The 17,961-nt window shown below is 43.2% G+C and overlaps 1 protein-coding gene across 1 annotated transcript in view; it reads right to left on the minus strand.

Moving 5' to 3' along the window:
• Window positions 1-2,300: 2,300 nt before the first annotated feature.
• Window positions 2,301-17,961, minus strand: part of arfrp1 (ADP-ribosylation factor related protein 1) — a 28,572-nt gene continuing 12,911 nt past the window's right edge. The window contains exons 3-7 of the mRNA XM_061831338.1: window positions 15,717-15,799; window positions 12,807-12,888; window positions 8,669-8,739; window positions 2,659-2,759; window positions 2,301-2,578 (exon numbers count right to left, since the gene is read on the minus strand). Of these exons, the coding sequence (XP_061687322.1) occupies window positions 2,491-2,578; window positions 2,659-2,759; window positions 8,669-8,739; window positions 12,807-12,888; window positions 15,717-15,799 (425 nt within the window). The 3' untranslated portion in view covers window positions 2,301-2,490. The remainder of the gene's footprint in view (window positions 2,579-2,658; window positions 2,760-8,668; window positions 8,740-12,806; window positions 12,889-15,716; window positions 15,800-17,961) is intronic.

A 17,961-nucleotide genomic window follows, 5' to 3' on the forward strand; every position in this document is an offset into this window, starting at 1 on the left:
CTACGTCGCATCTCAATGTTTTCTTTTCGCATCTCCTCTGTCCGACTTCTTTAATCTCTTTCCTTGGATGATTTCCTGTATTTTGGGGTTCCACCAGGTCTCCTTCTCCCCTTTCTTACCAGAAGACACCCCAAGTACTCTCTTGCCTGTCTCTCTGATCGCCTTGGCTGTAGTCATCCAATCTTCCGGGAGCTCCCCTGTCCATCAAGAGACTGGTCTTACCTCTTTCCAAAAGGTCACATAACATTCTTCCTTTCTCAGCCTCCACTACATGGTTCTCTGCTTTATCTTTGTCTTCTTAATCTTGCTACACGCCACCAGAGTCATCCTACACGCCACCATCTTATGCTGTCGAGCTACACTCTCCCCTACTACTACCTTACAGTCAGTATCTTCCTTCAGATGACATCGTCTACGTAAAATGTAGACCATCTGCGTGCTTATACCTCCGCTCTAGCAGGTCACGCTATGTTCCTGCCTTTTCTGGAAAAAAGTGTTCACTACTGCCATTTCTATCTTTTTTGCAAATTCCACCACCATCTGTCCCTCTAAGTTCTTTTTCTGGATGCCGTACTCACCCATCACTTCTTCTTCTTCTTTAGCTAGCTTTTCCATTAAAATAACCCGTACTCCATTTATCTTCCCATCTAATGCATGGTAAAAAAATTTAAACCCTGCTTCTAAACTTGGAGTCTTGCTCCCTTTCCACCTGCTCTCTTGGATGCACAATATATCAACCTTTCTCCTGTCAAAGTACAGCTCCATAAACCCCTATGACGAGTACAAATTATTGGGTTCAGGGTTACCTTGCCCGGACGCGAAAGGGTAAGGTGGGCCCCCCTTCCCATGGGATCGCTACCTGTGAGAGGCTTCATAGGGGTCAGCTGCAATGTTAGCTGTGCAGTAGCCGAAGCGAAGACCTTGGCGATCCGATCCTTGGCTCCAGAAAGTAGCTCTTAGGGACATGGAATGTCACCTCTCGGGCAGGGACTCTGGAGATGCCCACAGTGAGAGGCACCACGCAGGTGTTGGTATACTTATTGCCCCTCAGCTTGGTGCCTGTACATTGTGGTTCACCCTGGTGGATGAGAGACTAGCTTCCCTCCGCCTTCAGGTTTTGGGATGGGTCCTGACTGTTGTTTGGTACATAAGCAGAGTACCCACCTTTTTTGGAGTACTTTGGAGACTTAGTACTTAGTACACTGCTGGGTGACTTCAATGCTCATGTGGGCAATGATAGTGAGACCTGGAAGGGCGTGGTTGGGAAAAACGCACCTCCCCAATCAGAACCAGAGTGCTGTTCTATTACAGGACTTCCATGTTCAGGCATAAGGGTGTCCACATGTGCACTTGTCACCATCGGTCACTGTCTATGATTGACTGTGATCATCCCATTGGACTTGCAACTTCATGTCTTGGAGACTCTGGTGAAGATGCTGTCAACCGATCACCACCTGTTTGTGAGTTGGATCCGATGGTCCAGGGTTAGGCAGGAGACATTGAGTCCAAGTGGATGTCATTCTGTGCCTCCATTGCTAAGGCAGTCGACTGGTGCTGTGGCCGAAAGGTGGTCGGTCCCTATTGTGGCGGCAACCCCCAAACATGTTGGTGGACACAAATAGCGAGGGATGCAGTCAAGCTGGCTAGCTGGACAAAAACCCGGGTCTGGCAAGAGTTCGCTGAGGCCATAAACTAATATTAAAAAAAGTTAAAAAATATTAAATACTTAAATCCAACTGCCAAAGCAAAGTCAAATACAATCTGCGGGGAAACAAAATGAAAAGTATGCAAACAAATGTGTACTTGGTGGTTCTGTGCAACTATTTTGTCTTTAAAGAGTAGTGCAGAAAAAATGAGATTAGTGATTGAAGGCTGAGTTTTACAAGGGTTTTACATTTGAACATGTTCAAAATGTGTCGGGTGTTCATTCCTCAATTTGAAGCAAAAACAAAAAATTACAATTCCCTTATTTCTTTTTTTATTAATGTCGCTGGCTTGTCTTGAGGTAAATCTCCAAAGCTCACAGGATGTTTTTTGTTGAGCTACCGTATTCATGTTGCATCGTCAAGGAAAGTTAGGAATTTTTTTAGCTCTCACTAATTTTTTTTGTCTTTCTCAGTAATGTCAAAATGACATGCCCACATGGTGACTGAATAATTTGTGAGATTGAATTTTAAAATGGTTTCTCTCTGACAGCAACAATGTACATCATTCCATCTGTTGACACAGCGGTTCATTCTGATGTGGTAATAGGCAGTGAGGAAAGTTTGATCTTAAAAAAGCAATCAAATGCCGGCAAGTACAGTCCACACAACTGTTTTATTACTTGTACCAGTCAGAGATACTCTGTCCTTAATCCCTAAACCAGAAAATAATTAAGATGTTCAAAGTCACAGCAGACATAAAGGGAGAGTTTTCACCACCAAGATTTGTAAGGAACATTCTTGATGAAAAAGTCCAAGGATCAGAATAAAGAAACGTGATGCCCTTTTATGTGATGTCCTTTTGTCTGGGCGGCCGGTGAATGTTCCTGATCACACACTTCACCATCCACTCGATGCCTTCATTCACTCCATCACTGCATCATAAATACACATGGAAATGTGAGGTAATTTCAGAAGGAAGTAAAAAGTGACATTTGTGAAATTGCTAACTCACCCGGTGAGGGCAGTACATGGCTGGACTAAACAATCTCGTTTGCCAATCTTTGGTGCACAGTCACTAAAGGCTGTTTTAATATCTGGCACGGACAAACAATTCTGATGGAAGAGCAAAAATAACATGCTGAGACTGCAACAAAACTGATATAATTTAAGCATATTTCAGGCAACATCCACTCCACATCCAACTTTTTTAACACGCGCGCGCACACACACATACAATGAAGAAAACTATTTGAACACCATGCTATATTGCAAGTTCTCCCCCTTAGAAATCATGGAGGGGTCTGAAATTATCATCGTAGGTGCATGTCCACTGTGGGAGAGAATCTTAAAAGAAAATCCAGAAATCACAATGTATGATTTTTTTAACGATTTATTTGTGTGATGCAGCTGCAAATAAGTATTTGAACACCTGAGAAAACCAATGTTAATAGTTGATACAGTAGCCTTTGTTTGCAATTACAGAGATCAAACGTTTCCTGTAGTTGTTCACCAGGTTTTCACACACACTGCAGGAGGGATTTTGGCCCAGTCATCCACACAGATCTTCTCTAGATCAGACAGGTTTCTGGGTTGTCGCTGAGAAACACAGAGTTTCAGCTCCCTCCAAAGATTTTCTATTGGGTTTAGGTCTGGAGACTGGCTAGGCCATGCCAGAACCTTGATATGCTTCTTACGGAGCCACTCCTTGGTTTTCCTGGCTGTATGCTTCGAGTCATTGTCATGTTGAAAGACCCAGCCACGACCCATCTTCAATGCTATGACTGAGGGAAAGAGGTTGTTCCCTAAAATCTCACAATACATACCCGCGGTGATCCTCTCCTTAATACAGTGCAGTCGTCCTGTCCCATGTGCAGAAAAACACCCCCAAAGCATGATGCTACCACCCCCATGCGTCACAGTAGGAATAGAACTCATCATTTGTCTTCCTCCAAACACGGTGAGTGGAATTATGACCAAAAAGTTCAATTTTGGTATCATCTGACTACAAAATGTTCTCCCATGACTCCTCTGTATCATCCAAATGGTCACTAATAAACTTAAGACGGGCTTTGACATGTGCTGTTTTAAGCAGGGAAAACCTTCCGTGCCATGGATGATTTCAAACCATGACGTCTAAGTGTATTACCAACAGTCACCTTGGAAACGGTGGTCCCACCTCTTTACAGTCATTGACCAAGTCCTGTCAGGGCTCCACTCCGATTGAGGTTGACATGTTCCGTTTGGAGTTGTACAAATTTGTCTCTGGTGTCTTTGGACAGGTCTTTGGTCTTGGCCATCTCACAAGTTTTGAGTCTTACTGATTGTATGGGGTGGACAGGTGCATCTGATACAGGATAATACATGGAGTGCAGGTGGAGTTTCAAAAGTGGACTAATAGGACTTTGAGAGTGAGAATTCTACCTGATGGTTCAAATACTTGTTGCAACTGTATCACACAAATGGTTAAAAAAAAAAAAAAAGGAAAAAAAAAAAAAATCATACATTGTGCTTTCGGGATTTTTCTTTTTAGATTATCTCTCGCACAGCGGACATGCACCTACGATGAAAATTTCAGACCCCTCCATGATTTCTAAGTGGGAGAACTTGCAATATAGCAGGATATTCAAATACTTATTTTCTTCACTGTACATACACACACACACACACACACACACAACACACACACACATACATATATATATACATATATATATATATATATATATACACATATACATATACATATATATATATACATATACATATATATATATATATATTATATATATATATATATATATATATAGTGCCTTGTGAACGTATTCGCCCCCTTGAACTTTTCAATCTTTTGCCACATTTCAGGCTTCAAACAAAGGTATAAAATGTCTTTTTTTTTTTTTTACAAGAATCAACAACAAATGGGACACAATCATGAAGTGAAAGAAATTTATTGGATATTTTATACTTTTTGAACAAATGAAACCTGAAAAATGGGACGTGCGATATTATTTGCCCCCTTTACTTTCAGTGCAGCAACCTCGCTCCAGAAGTTCAGCGAGGATCTCTGAATGATCCAATGACTGATGATCTTCTTCTTATTTTCCTTTCGGCTGGTTAGGGGTCGCCACAGCGTCATCATTTTCATCTTAGCCTATCTCGTGCATCTTCCTCTTTAACCCCAACTGCACTCATGTCTTCCCTCACCACATCCATCAACCTTCTCTTTGATCTTCCTCTCACTCTTTTGCCTGGCAGCTCCATCCTCAGCACCCTTCTACCAATATACTCAGTCTCTCGCCTCTGAACATGTCCAAACCATCGATGTCTGCTCTCTTGAACCTCGTCTCCAAAACATCCAACTATGGCTGTCCATCTTATCAGCTAATTTCTAATCCTACCCAACCTGCTCACTCCGAGCGAGAACCTCAACATCTATATTCTTTTCTGCTACCTCCAGTTCTGCCTTCCTGTTTCTTCAGTGCCACTGTCTCTAATCCGTACATCATGGCCGGCCTCACCACTATTTTATAAACTTTGTCCTTCACCCTAGCAGAGACTCTTCAGTCACATAACACACCAGACACCTTCTGCCAGCTGTTCCAACCTTCTTGGACCAGTTTCTTCACTTCCTTACCACACTCACCATTGCTCTGGATTGTTGACCGCAAGTATTTGAAGTCGTCCACCCTCGCTATCTCTTCTCCCTGGAGCCTCACTCTTCACCCCTCCCATTGACACACATATATTCTGTTTTACTTCGGCTAATCTTCATGCATGTCTCCATCTTTCTAATTGTTCCTCCGCCTGCTCCCTGCTTTCACTGCATATCACAATATCATCTGCAAACATGATGGTCCGTGGGGATTCCAGTCTTACCTCGTCTGTCAGCCTATCCATTACAACTGCAAACAGGAAGGAGCTAAGAGCTGATCCCTGTCCCTTCTGTCACACGTAAGGCACACCTCACCATTGGTCTGCTGCTGTCATATTTGTCCTATACTATTCTAAGATATTTCTCTGCCACACCAGACTTATGCATGCAGTACCACAGTTCCTCTCTTCATACTCTGTCATAGCCTTTCTCTGGATCCACAAAGACACAATGTAGCTCCTTCTGACCTTCTCTGTACTTTTCCACTAGCATCCTCAAGGCAAATAATGCATCTGTGTTATTCTTTCTAGGCAAAAAAACATACTGTTGCTCACAGATACTAACTTCTGCCCTGAATCTAGCTTCCACTACTCTTTCCCATAACTTCATTGTGTGGCTAAACAACTTTATTCCTCTATCATTCCCACAGCTCTGAACATCGCCTTTGTTCTTAAAAATGGGAACTAGTACACTTTTCCTCCATTCTTCAGGCATCTTTTCACCCGCTAGTACTCTTTGTAGTGCCTTTCTAACTTCCCCATCACTAATCATTGCCACTTCTTGGTCCTTCACATTTGCCTCTTCAACTCTTCCTTCTCTCTCATTTTCTTCATTCATCAACTTCTCAAAGTATTCCTTCCATCTATTTAGCACATTACTGGCACCAGTCAACATGTTTCCATCTCTATCCTTAATCACCCTTTACCTGCTGCACATCCTTCCCATCTCTATCCCTCGGTCTGGCCAACCTGTAGCGATCCTTTTCTCCTTTTGTGTATATCCTGGTGTACATGTCATAATATGCCTCTTGTTTATCCTACGCCACCTCTCCCTTTGCCCTACGTCGCATCTCAATGTACTCCTTTCGCCTCTCCTCAGTCCTCTCAGTGTCCCACTTCCTCTTCGCTAATCTCTTTCCTTGTATGACTTCCTGTATTTTGGGGTTCCACCACAAAGTCTCCTTCTCCCCTTTCCTACTAGAAGAAACACCAAGTACTCTCCTGCCTGTCTCTCTGATCACCTTGGCTGTAATAGTCCAGTCTTCCGGGAGCTTCTGCTGTCCATCAAGAGCCTGTCTTAACTCTTTCCGAAAGGCCGCACCACATTCTTCCTTTCTCAACTTCCACCACATGGTTCTCTGCTCTACCTTTGTCTTCTTAATCTTCCTACCCTCCACCAGAGTCATCCTACACACCACCATCCTATGCTGTCGAGCTACACTCTCCCCTACCACCTTTACAGTCACTAACCTCCTTCAGATTACATCGTCTGCACAAAATATAATCCATCCGCGTGCTTCCACCTCTGCTCTTGTAGGTTACTACAAGTTTCTCCCTCTTCTGGAAATAAGTGTTCACTACAGCCATCTCCATCCTTTTGCAAAGTCCACCACCATCTGTCCCTCAAAGTTCCTTTCCTGGATGTCATACTTCCCCATTACTTCTTCATCGCCGGTATCCTTCACCAATATGTCCGTTACAATCTGCACCAATCACAACTCTCTCTCTGTCTGGGATGCTCAGAACTACTTCATCCAGTTCCTTCCAAAAATTCTCTTTCAACTCTCGGTCACATCCTACCTGTGGGGCATAGCCGGTAACCACATTATACATAACACCCTCAATTTCAAATTTTAGACTCATCACTTGATCTGATACTCTTTGCACCTCCAAGACATTCCTAGCCAGCTCTTCCTTTAAAATAACCCCTACTCCATTTCTCCTCCCATCAACTCCGTGGTAGAATAATTTAAACCCTGCTCCTAAACTTCTAGCCTTCCTACCTTTCCACCCGCTCTCTTGGATGCACAATATATCAACCTTTCTCCTAATCATCATGTCAACCAATTCCTGAGCTTTTCCTGTCATAGTCCCAACATTCAAAGTCCCCACACTCAGTTGCAGGCTCTGTGCATTCCTCTTTTTCTTCTGATGACAAATCTGGTTTCCTCCTCTTCTTTGTCTTTGACCAATGTTGACTGATAATAATAAATAGAATCCACCTGTGTGTAATCAAGTCTCCATACAAATGCACCTGCTCTGTGATAAGACTCAGGATTCTGTTTAAAGTGCAGAGAGCATCATGAAGACTAAGGAACATACTTGGCAGGTCCGAGATACTATTGTGGAGAAGTTTAAAGCGGGATTTGGATACAAAAAGATTTCTCAAGCTTTAAACATCTCAAGGAGCACTGTGCAAGCAATCATATTGAAATGGAAGCAATATCAGACCACTGCAAATCTACTAAGACCCAGCCGTCCCTCTAAAATTTCACCTCTAACAAGGAGAAGACTGATCAGAGATACAGCCAAGAGGCCCATGAGCACTCTGGATGAACTGCAGAGATCTACAACTGAGGTGAAAGAGTCTGTCCATAGGACAACAATCAGTCGTACACTGCCGAAATCTGTCCTTTATGGAAGAATGGGAAGAAAGCCATTTCTTAAAGATATCCATAAAAACTAACTGTCAAACATGGTGGTGGCAGCCCCATGGGTCGGGCCTGCTTTTCTTCAGCAGGGACAGGGATGATGGTTAAAATGGATGGGAAGATGAATGGAGCCAAATAAAGGACCACTCTGGAAGAAAACCTGTTGGAGTCTGCAAAAGACCAGAGCCTGGGTGGAGATTTATCTTCCAACAAGACAATGATCCAAAACATAAAGCCAAATCTACAATCGAATGGTTAACAAACATATCCAGGTGTTAGAATGGCCAAGTCAAAGTCTGGACATAAATTCAATCGAGAATCTTTGGGCAGAGCTGAAGACTGCTGTTCACAAACATCCAACCTCACTGAGCTCGAGCTGTTTTGCAAGGAAGAATGGGCAAGAATTTCTGTGCAAAACTGAATGAGACACACCCCAACCGACTTGCAGCTGTAATTGCACCAAAAGGTGGCGCTACAAAGTATTAATGCAAGGGGGCCTAATAATATTACACGCCCCACTTTTCAGGTTTTTATTTGTTAAAAAAATCTTAAAATATCCAATAAATTTCATTCCACTTCATGTTTCTGTCCCAATTGTTGATTCTTGACAAAAAATTTAAGCCTAAAATGTGGCGAAAGCTTTAAAAGAATACTTTAACAAGGCACTGTATATGAGTAAAAAACATGTTGTGCATTTAACTGAACATAACTCCAGCCTACCAATATGTCCTGTTTGTTGGCCAGTACCAGGAGCGGGACACCTTCTAACACATCACTACTGATCATTTTTTCTGGAATGAGATGAGAAAGGAGTAAATTAGAACAGACTGACTTTCAAATTCAATTATACTCTACAGAATACAAGTATGTTCAATGCACTTTGCCCAAGTAAAAGAGATTGATCAATACATTACATACAATTGCCTTTGCAGTTAACATCTAAATAAAATTCAGTCCTACAGGGGCACAAGCCAATGCCATCTGTAACCCGGTCGCAAAGCTGGAGAAATGCAGAGGGTTGCGTCAGGAAGGGCATCCGGCGTAAAACTGTGCCGAACGAATATGAGTGTTTATCTTAAGAATACCATACCGGATCGTTTTTGGCCCTGATAAATAAGGCCCACACTCGGTTCCGCTAACCTGCAGGGCGTTGGTGGAAATTCAGCTACTGTGAGTCAAAGACAAAGAAGAGGAGGAAAGCGGATTTGTCGGCAGAAGAAGAAGAGGATTGCACAGAGCTAAGTACTGAGTGTACGGACTTTGAATGTTGGGACTATGACAGGAAAAACTTAGAAGTTGGTTGACATGGTGATTAGGAGAAAGGTTGATATAAGGTGAATCCAAGAAAGGAGGTGGAAAGGTAGTCAGGCGAGAAATTTAGGAACAGGGTTTAAATTATTTTACCATGGAGTAGATGGGAAGAGAAATGCAGTTGGCATTATTTTTAATTAAGAGCTGGCTAAGAATGTCATGGAGGTGAAAAGAATATCAGATCGAGTGATGAGGCTAAAATTTGAAATTGAGGGTGTTATGTATAATGTGATAAGTGGCTATGCCCCACAGGTTGGATGTGACCTTGAGTTGAAAGAAATTTTGGAAGCAACAAGAGGAAGTACTTTGAGCATCCCAGATAGACCGAGAGTTTTGATTGGTGCAGATTGTGATAGATATATTGGTGAAGGAAACAGGGGCAAAGAACAAATAATGGCTAAGTACAGCATCCAGGAAAGGAACTTTGAGGGACAGATGGTGGTGGACTTTGCAAAAAGGATGAAAATGGCAGGAGTGAACACTTTTTCCTGAAAAGGCAGGAACATGGGGTGACCTACAAGAGTGGAGGTAGAAGCAAGCAGGTGGTCTACATCTTATGAAGATGATGTCATCTGAGGGAAGTTACTGACTGTAAGGTCGTGGTGGGAGAGAGTGTAGCTCGACAGCATAGGATGGTGGTGTGTAGGAATATTAAGAAGACAAAGGTAGAGCAGAGAACCATGTGGTGGAAGTTGAGAAAGAAAGAATGTTGTGCAGCTTTTCTCGAAAGAGGTGAGACACACTCAGGCAGGCAGGAGAGTACTTGGTGTGTCTTTTGGTAGGAAAGGGGAGAAGGACACCTGGTGGTGGAACCCTAAAATACAGGAAGTCATACAAGGAAAGAGATTAGCGAAAAAGTGGGACACAGAGGACTGATGAGAGGTGAAAGAAATACATTGAGATGAGATGTAGGGCAAAGGTGGAGGTGGCGTAGGCTAAGCAAGAGGCATATGACGACATGTACACCAGGTTGGACACGAAAGAAGGAGAAAAGGATCTCTACAGGTTGGCCGGACAGAGGGATAGAGATGGGAAGAATGTCCAGCAGGTAAGGGTGATTAAGGATAGAGATGGAAATGTGTTAACTTGATGGAAGGAATACTTTGAGAAGTTGATCAATGAAGAAAATGAGAGAGAAGGAAAAGCAGAAGAGGCAAGTGTAAAGGATCAGGAAGTGGCAATGATCAGCAAGGGGGAAGTTCGAAAGGCACTACAAAGGATGAAAAATGTAAAGGCAGTTGGTCCTGATGACATACCGGTGGAGGTATGGAAGCAATTTGGAGAGGTGGCTGTGGAGTTTTTGACCAACTTATTCAAGAGAATACTCGCGGGTGACAAGAGGCCTGAAGAATGGAGGAAAAGTGTGCTCGTTCCCATTTTTAAGAACAAAAGCGATATGCAGAGCTGTGGGAACTATAGAGGAATAAAGTTGATGAGCCACACAATGAAGTCATGGGAAAGTGTTGTGGAGGCTAGACTCAGGACAGAAGTATGGTTTCAAGCCTGGAAAGAGTACCACAGATGCATTATTTTCCCTGAGGATGCTAGTGGAAAAGTAAAGAGAAGGTCAGAAGGAGCAACATTTGGTCTTTGTGGATCTAGAGAAAGCCTATGACAGAGCACCAAGGGAGGAAATGTGTTACTGCATGCATAAGTCTGGGCTGGCGGAGAAATATGTTAGAATAGTACAGGACATGTATGAGGGCTCCAGAACAGTGGTGAGGTGTGCCGCAGGTGTGACAGAAGAATTTAAAGTGGAGGTGGGACTCCATCAGGGATCAGCTCCTTGCCCCTTCCTGTTTGCTGTGGTCATGGATAGGCTGACAGATGAGGTTAGAATGAAATCTCCTTGGACCATGATGTTGGCAGATGATATTGTGATATGCAGTGAAAGCAGGGAGCAGTTGGGGAGCCATTAGGAAGATGGAAGCATGCGCTGAAAAGAAGAGGAATGAAGATTAGCTGAAGTAAAACAATATATGTGTGAATGAGAGGGGTGGAGGGGGAAGAGTGAGGCTCCAGGGAGAAGAGATAGCGAGGGTGGACGACTTCAAATACTTCCGGTCAACAATTCAGAGCAATGGTGAGTGTGGTAAGGAAGTGAAGAAATGGGTCCAAGTCGGTTGGAACAGCTGGCGGAAAGTGTCTGCTGTGATATGTGATAGAAGAGTCTCTGCTAGGATGAAGGGCAAAGTTAATAAAACAGTTGTGAGACCGGCCATGATGTACGGATTAGAGACAGTGGGACTGAAGAGACAACAGGAAGCAGAATTCCAGGCGGCAGAAATGTAAATGTTGAGGTTCTCACTAGGAGTGAGCAGGTTGGATAGAATTAGAAGTGAGCTCATTAGAGGGACAGCCAAAATTGGATGTTTTGGAGACAAGGTTCGAGAGAGCAGACTTCGATGGTTTGGACATGTCCAGAGGAAATAGATAGTGAGTATATTGGTCGAAGGCTGTTGAGGCTGGAGCTGCCAGGCAAAAGAGCGAGGGGAAGACCAAAGAGATGGTTGTTGGATGTTGTGAGGGAAGACATGAGGGGAGTTGGTGTTAGAGAGGAAGATGCAGGAGATTGGCTTAGATGGAAACTGACAGACTGTGGCGACCCCTAACGGGACAAGCCGAAAGGAAAAGAAGAAGTACTTTCTAAATCTAAATAAAATCAATATTGTGATATTAAGTCAAACAAACAAGCTTAACTCAAAAGAAAGTCACCCAATAATTGAATAGTGACTCATTTAAAATAAAATAACCCCTACTCCATTTCTCTTCCCATCTAATATAATTTAAACCGTGCCCCTAAACTTCTTCCTTTGCGAACTCTTCTCTATAAATAAATAAGTCAACCTTTCTCTTCATTATTATGTCAACCAACTCCTGGACTTTTCCTGTCCAAGTCCCAACGTTCAAAGTCTCTACACTCAGTTGTAGGCTCTGTGCATTCCTCTTCTTCTTCTGCCTAGGAATCCGCTTTCCTCCTCTTCTTTGTCATCTACACACAGTCGCTGAATTCCCACAGACGCCCCTGCAGGTAGTGGTGTCGGGGGCGGACGTTCTTAACCACGGCCGACCATGACCAATCCGGTATGGGATTCTCTTGATGAACGCTCATATTTGTTTTGCAAAGTTTTAAGCAGAATGCCCTTCCTGACGCAACCCTCTGCATTTATCTGGGCTTGGGACCGGCCTATAGATTGCACTGGTTTGTGCCCCCAGAGGGTTACATTGAAAAATGATTTTGGCAAATGGCTGAAATACAAAATAGTGAAAAATCTATGGGGTCTGAATACTTTCCGTCGCCACTGTACAGTGTCGTGTAAAATAAGGTAATTGACATGCTTTTTCTAAAACTGTTTACCAAATTTGATTTTTATGATTAACTCGAGATTTTGGAGCTCGATGGGAAAATTTAGTAACAGACTTCCGGACACTATCATGGCTAAAACTAAAGTAAAGTGCATTGCTCATTTTCTACCATGGTTAAATGAATAACCCAAAATGTATAAAAGCCAGCTGGAAACCCAGTACCGTGTCTAGGGTGACTTACCGAACGCTTCCTTTGATTCAGAGAGTCGTTCTTCATCAGTTGAATCTATCACATAGATAACTCCATGGGACTCTGCATAGTACTAAATATAAAACAAACATTGTTAATGGGTTTGTTGTGTAAATGTTCTGAATGCTTAGTTTTAGGCCAGTATTCAGCCACGTCCAACTCACTGGAAAAAAAAATAAAGCAATCTGATTTACTGTAGTAAGTCCAGCAATGGGAACCAAAGACTTAACACCAGTTGTACAGGGACCAAACAGCCGGTATCCGGGGTTCCGGTACTCTAAACTCCTGGAGCACAGGACTTCCTGAGGGACATTGTCAAATGTATTCTTCAAGTCACAAAAAAACAGACTGATTGTGCAAACTCCCATCTACCCTCGAGAGAATCCTGCTGAGGGTGGAGACCTTGCCCACTGTTCCATTGACAGGATGTAAACCACACTCTTCCTCATCAATCAGAGATATGACTTCCTGATGGACCCTCCTCTCCAGGATGCCTGAATGGATCTTACCAGGGAGGCAGAGTTTTTTTTATTGGAGAGTAGGAACTTGCCCTTCGGTCGACTGCTACTCTGCTAATCCGGAGGCACTGTCCCTGATGTCCATGTTGCAGAGGCATGTCATCCGGGACAGCCCCATAACACCCAAACCCTTGAGGAACTCTGGGAGACCCTGAGACCGAAGAGCTTTTTGACCACACTGATGAATTCAACCCCAGAGATAGGAAAGCACACCTTACAGTACCCTGACTCTGCTTCCTAATGGGAAAGCGTGTCAGTGGATTGAGGAGATCATCAAAGCATTCGGCCCGCAGAATCACAACCTGCCTGGTGGAGGTCGCCGGCACCTCAGCCCTACTCTACACAGTGTTGATGGCGCACTCATTTAAGTCCGAAGTCATCTGAAAGTCATTCTCCATGGCCTCGCCGAACTCCTTGAACGAGTGAATGTTTACTTCAATGACCAACAAATCTATGTTCCGCTTGGTACTCATTAGCTGAGAGAGTCCCATTGGCCAAAAAGGCCCAAGTGGACTCCTTCAGCTTCACAGAATCCCCTACCGCTTTTGTCCACCAACGGGTTAAGGGATTGACACGAGAGGCACCGACTACCTCGTGGCATAGATCTGATCAGCCACCTCAACAATGGAAGAGCTGAACATGGTCAAATTGGCTTCAAACCTCCCCGCCAAATGGTTGAAATTTTGCTGCAGGTGGGAGTTGAAGCTCCTTCTGACAGTAGACTCTGGCAGACATTCCAGTAGATCCTCACAATTTATTTGAGTCTCCCAGATCTGACCTATATCTTCCTCACTATCGGAGACAACTAACCAACAGGTGGTGATCAATTGACAGCTCCACTCCTCTCTTCACTGGAGGGTGCAAGACATGGCAGCAAGTTTGATGACATGACCATAAAGTCAATCATTGATCTGCAGGCTAAGGTGTCTTGGTACCAAGTGCACATGTGGACAACCACCCATCCAATATTCTACATTGCTTATCCTCATTAGGGTCACAGGTATGATGGACCCTATCCCAGCCAACCAAGAGCAAAAGGTGGGGTACAGCCTGAACTTGTTAACAGCCGATCACAAGGCACACTAGGGCACTTTTTCCAGACTCACTCATGGACAACTTTTAGTCTTCCATTAACCTACCATGCATATTTCTGGGATGTGGGAGGAAACCGGAGAAAATGCAAACAAGCACATGGAGACATGGAAACTCCAAACAGGTGAGCCTGGATTTAAACCTGGGTCCAAAGAACTGCGACGCAGATGTGTTTACCTGTCGTCCTCCGCGTCTCCCTTTGTGGACACCCTCATCTCTGAATATGTTGTTTGTTATGTTCAGTCTGAGACAAACACAGATGTCCAATAACAGAACAGGGATACTAAAACGAGGGAGTCTGTACTCCACCATTCCCTACAAGGACTCCAAAAAGGGTGGGTACGCTGAACTGCTGTTTGGTGCATAGGCAGAAATAATACTCAGGACCCATTGGAGGAGGAGCTTAACATGTCATCCACTGAGGTAAAGCAAAGAAGAAGAAAAAAAAAAAGCAAATTTATTTATATACCTCATATCATACTCAAGGTAATTCAATGTGCTTTTCATGATTGTGTGTTGTTGCATACTTGGCCATTAAAGTGGATTCTGATGATTAAAATGATTTGAATACAAAGAAAGAAAACATTTAAAACATGTAATAAAAACAAACCCCAACAGACAGATGCCGACCCAGACTGAAATAAGTATGCCCAGACCTGCTCGGTGCCTCTCACTATGGGCAACTCTAGATTGGAGGAGAGTCTAACCCCTCTTCAGAAGACTGGTACCAGAGCCGAAGCTGTGTGTGGTGAGCCTGTTTATATCTAATGAGAACATCTCAACCTCGCATACCAGCTCAGGCTCCTTCTCTGCCAGAGGGATGATATTTCAAATCCCAAGGGCCAGCTTCTCTTGCCACGGCTTCGTAAAGCCACGGTAAATGTTGAACGCGGTCATTATTTGAGATTGTTAGCCCCATCTGTTTTGGAGTCTAAAATTGGGAAGGATCAACTCTTAACATCAGACCTGAGAATCTTTTCAGATAATTTTATAAAGGCTAAGATTATCTGGCATTTGAATGTGCTTGGTCAAGAAAGGGGAATTAGAATTGCCACAAAAACAGGCCGATTCTGTGTATACCAGGCAAAGTTGTCCTCAGGTAAAATCAAAATTTGAAGAGATCATTTTGTGAAATTTCTACATGAAATTCCACCATAATGTGATGTGCATAACGATAGGGGAAGATAAAACATCTTAAAGCCATAGAAGTTTCAGGATTTTCAGATTTGAAGTCAAAATATTTTTGAAAGTCAAGCAGCATTGATGGTGGTTATTGAGAGTAAACACGTACCTTGTCCCAAAGAGATTGCAGCTCCTCTTGGCCTCCAAGATCCCAGAACATTAGACGTGCCTTTCCTACGTCAATAGTTCCAACTGTAAAGGATTAAAATTAGCACGAATAATATAGCAGGAATTGAAAACAAGACTACAGTAGAGCATAGAGATGCGACTATAATTCATTATGTGACCATGCTTGTAATTCAAGGCATTCGTACACTACATTGTCAAACGCATTTGACATCATATCACATGCCTTAAATCACATATTAAATTACGTGACATGCCATTCCTAACCCATAGGGTTCAATATGACATTGGGAGAGCCTTTTAGGCTATTACAGCTTGAACCTTTCTCAGAAGGCTTGCCACAAGGTTCAGCAATGAGTCTATGGGATTTTTTTTTTTTTTTTACCATTCATCCATTAGTGCATTTGTGAGGTTACACACTGATATTGGACAAGAAAGGCTGGCTCTCAGTCTCTGTAGTGATTCAACCCAAAGGTTTTGTATCAGAATAAGGTTATGACTTGCAGGCCAGTTAAGATCATCCACACTGCACTCTGTCATCCATGTTTTTATGGACCTTGCTTTGTGCACTGGTGCACAGTTTGGAGCAAAGAATTGTCCAAAATATCTTGGGTATGCTGAAGCCTTTAGACTTTCTTTCACTGGAACTATAGGGCTAAGCCTGACTCATGACAATCAACCCCACAACATAGTTCCCCCTCCACCAAACACTTGAGACAAGGCAGTTGTTGAATTACTGTTCTTGCAGTTTTCAAACGACAATTCAATTTATTAAGGCACAAAAAAAACTACAAACCTTTCAGACTCTATGAGAAAGAAATTACCCTCTTAACTTAATAATGGGTTGTGCCGCCCTTGGCAGCAATAAGTGAAATCAAGTGTGAACAATAATTGGTGATGAGTCTTTCACATCGCTCTGGAGAAGTTTTGTCCTACTCTTTTTTTTTTCCCATAATTGTTCTCCACTATACAGTAATCCCTCTTTACGTTGCAGTTTCACCCATTACATATTCACTGCATCGCGTTATTTTCACCCCCCCTTCCCCACAAAAAGCCGGATTGGCTTACATTAAGTACTATATTTACGTGAGGGGGATTGATACATACGCACATCGCTAGCGCAACATGTTGAACAATGAAGCAAAAAAAAAAAAAAAAAAACAAATGGATTGGTTCCTGGTACGATAACGACCAATAAGAGCACAAGTGGCAACTTCCCTTGTCCCACCCATTTCCTTGTTATGCATGTCTCCTCCACGCTGTTGACTGTCTGCATATGTACTGTATCTTAGTCTTGGATTTGTGATAACTTTTTTTTTTTTTTTTTTTTTTACAAGCCACAAGATTTTTTGATTATGTAGTTGCAATACTGTACCACGTCAGCATTGTGGCCCAGCGAAAGCTTACTCCGTGGCGCCCGAGAGGTGGTCATCCCGCAGGCACATTTTTCCTTGATGGATCCAGCAAGAGGAATTGGCTCCTATTTGGGAACACTTTTATCCTTTTTGGGACACATCGGGAGGAATCAACCACTTCGTGCAGCAAATGGCGCGGGCACCGCGGGGACCTAGTGGGATGTCCTCCAGGGCTCCGGACACGGCACTTTTCACCTTGTTGGACCCTGCATTGTGATTCTCCCCCTCGAGGATCAGGTTTTTTGACCAGCAAAGGCTGGTTTGAAATTTTTTTTAAAAATATACAGCCTCAGAAACATGCCTTTGCATGATGCTGCTCATCAGTACGTGGAGAAAGTTTCCTGAATGGCGGGCGCACATTTTTAACGTGGATGAAAAAGGCCATTTTTGGAAGAGGACAGCTATGCGTACTTCTTCAAGGACCGTGTTTACGATCGTCATTTTCCAATGCTGCAGGTGAGTTAACTTAAAGCCTCCACTAGCCTCTCCTTCGCCGTGTGTGTGTGTGTGTGTGTGTGTCTCCCCTGCGTTTCCCGAACACAGTCAGAAGACTGTTGTAGGAAAAGATCAAACCTTTGTTAATAATTCCAGATTTAAGTAAATATGTGTACTGTTGTAATCCTAGATTCAACTATGTAAAGTTTAAATACCTTTTACATATTTTAACCATTCTGGTACCCAGGTACACATGAAAATTCCCGGGTTGTGTGTGTGGGGTGGGCGGTCCTACTTCACGGTTTTTCACATTTCACAGGGGGTTCTCAACTGGATTTCAATCCAGACTTGGCCACTCCAATGCCCGAATTTTTTTTT

This window comes from Syngnathoides biaculeatus, chromosome 10 (assembly GCF_019802595.1).
Source record: "Syngnathoides biaculeatus isolate LvHL_M chromosome 10, ASM1980259v1, whole genome shotgun sequence".
In the NCBI taxonomy this organism is placed as follows: Eukaryota; Metazoa; Chordata; class Actinopteri; order Syngnathiformes; family Syngnathidae; genus Syngnathoides; species Syngnathoides biaculeatus.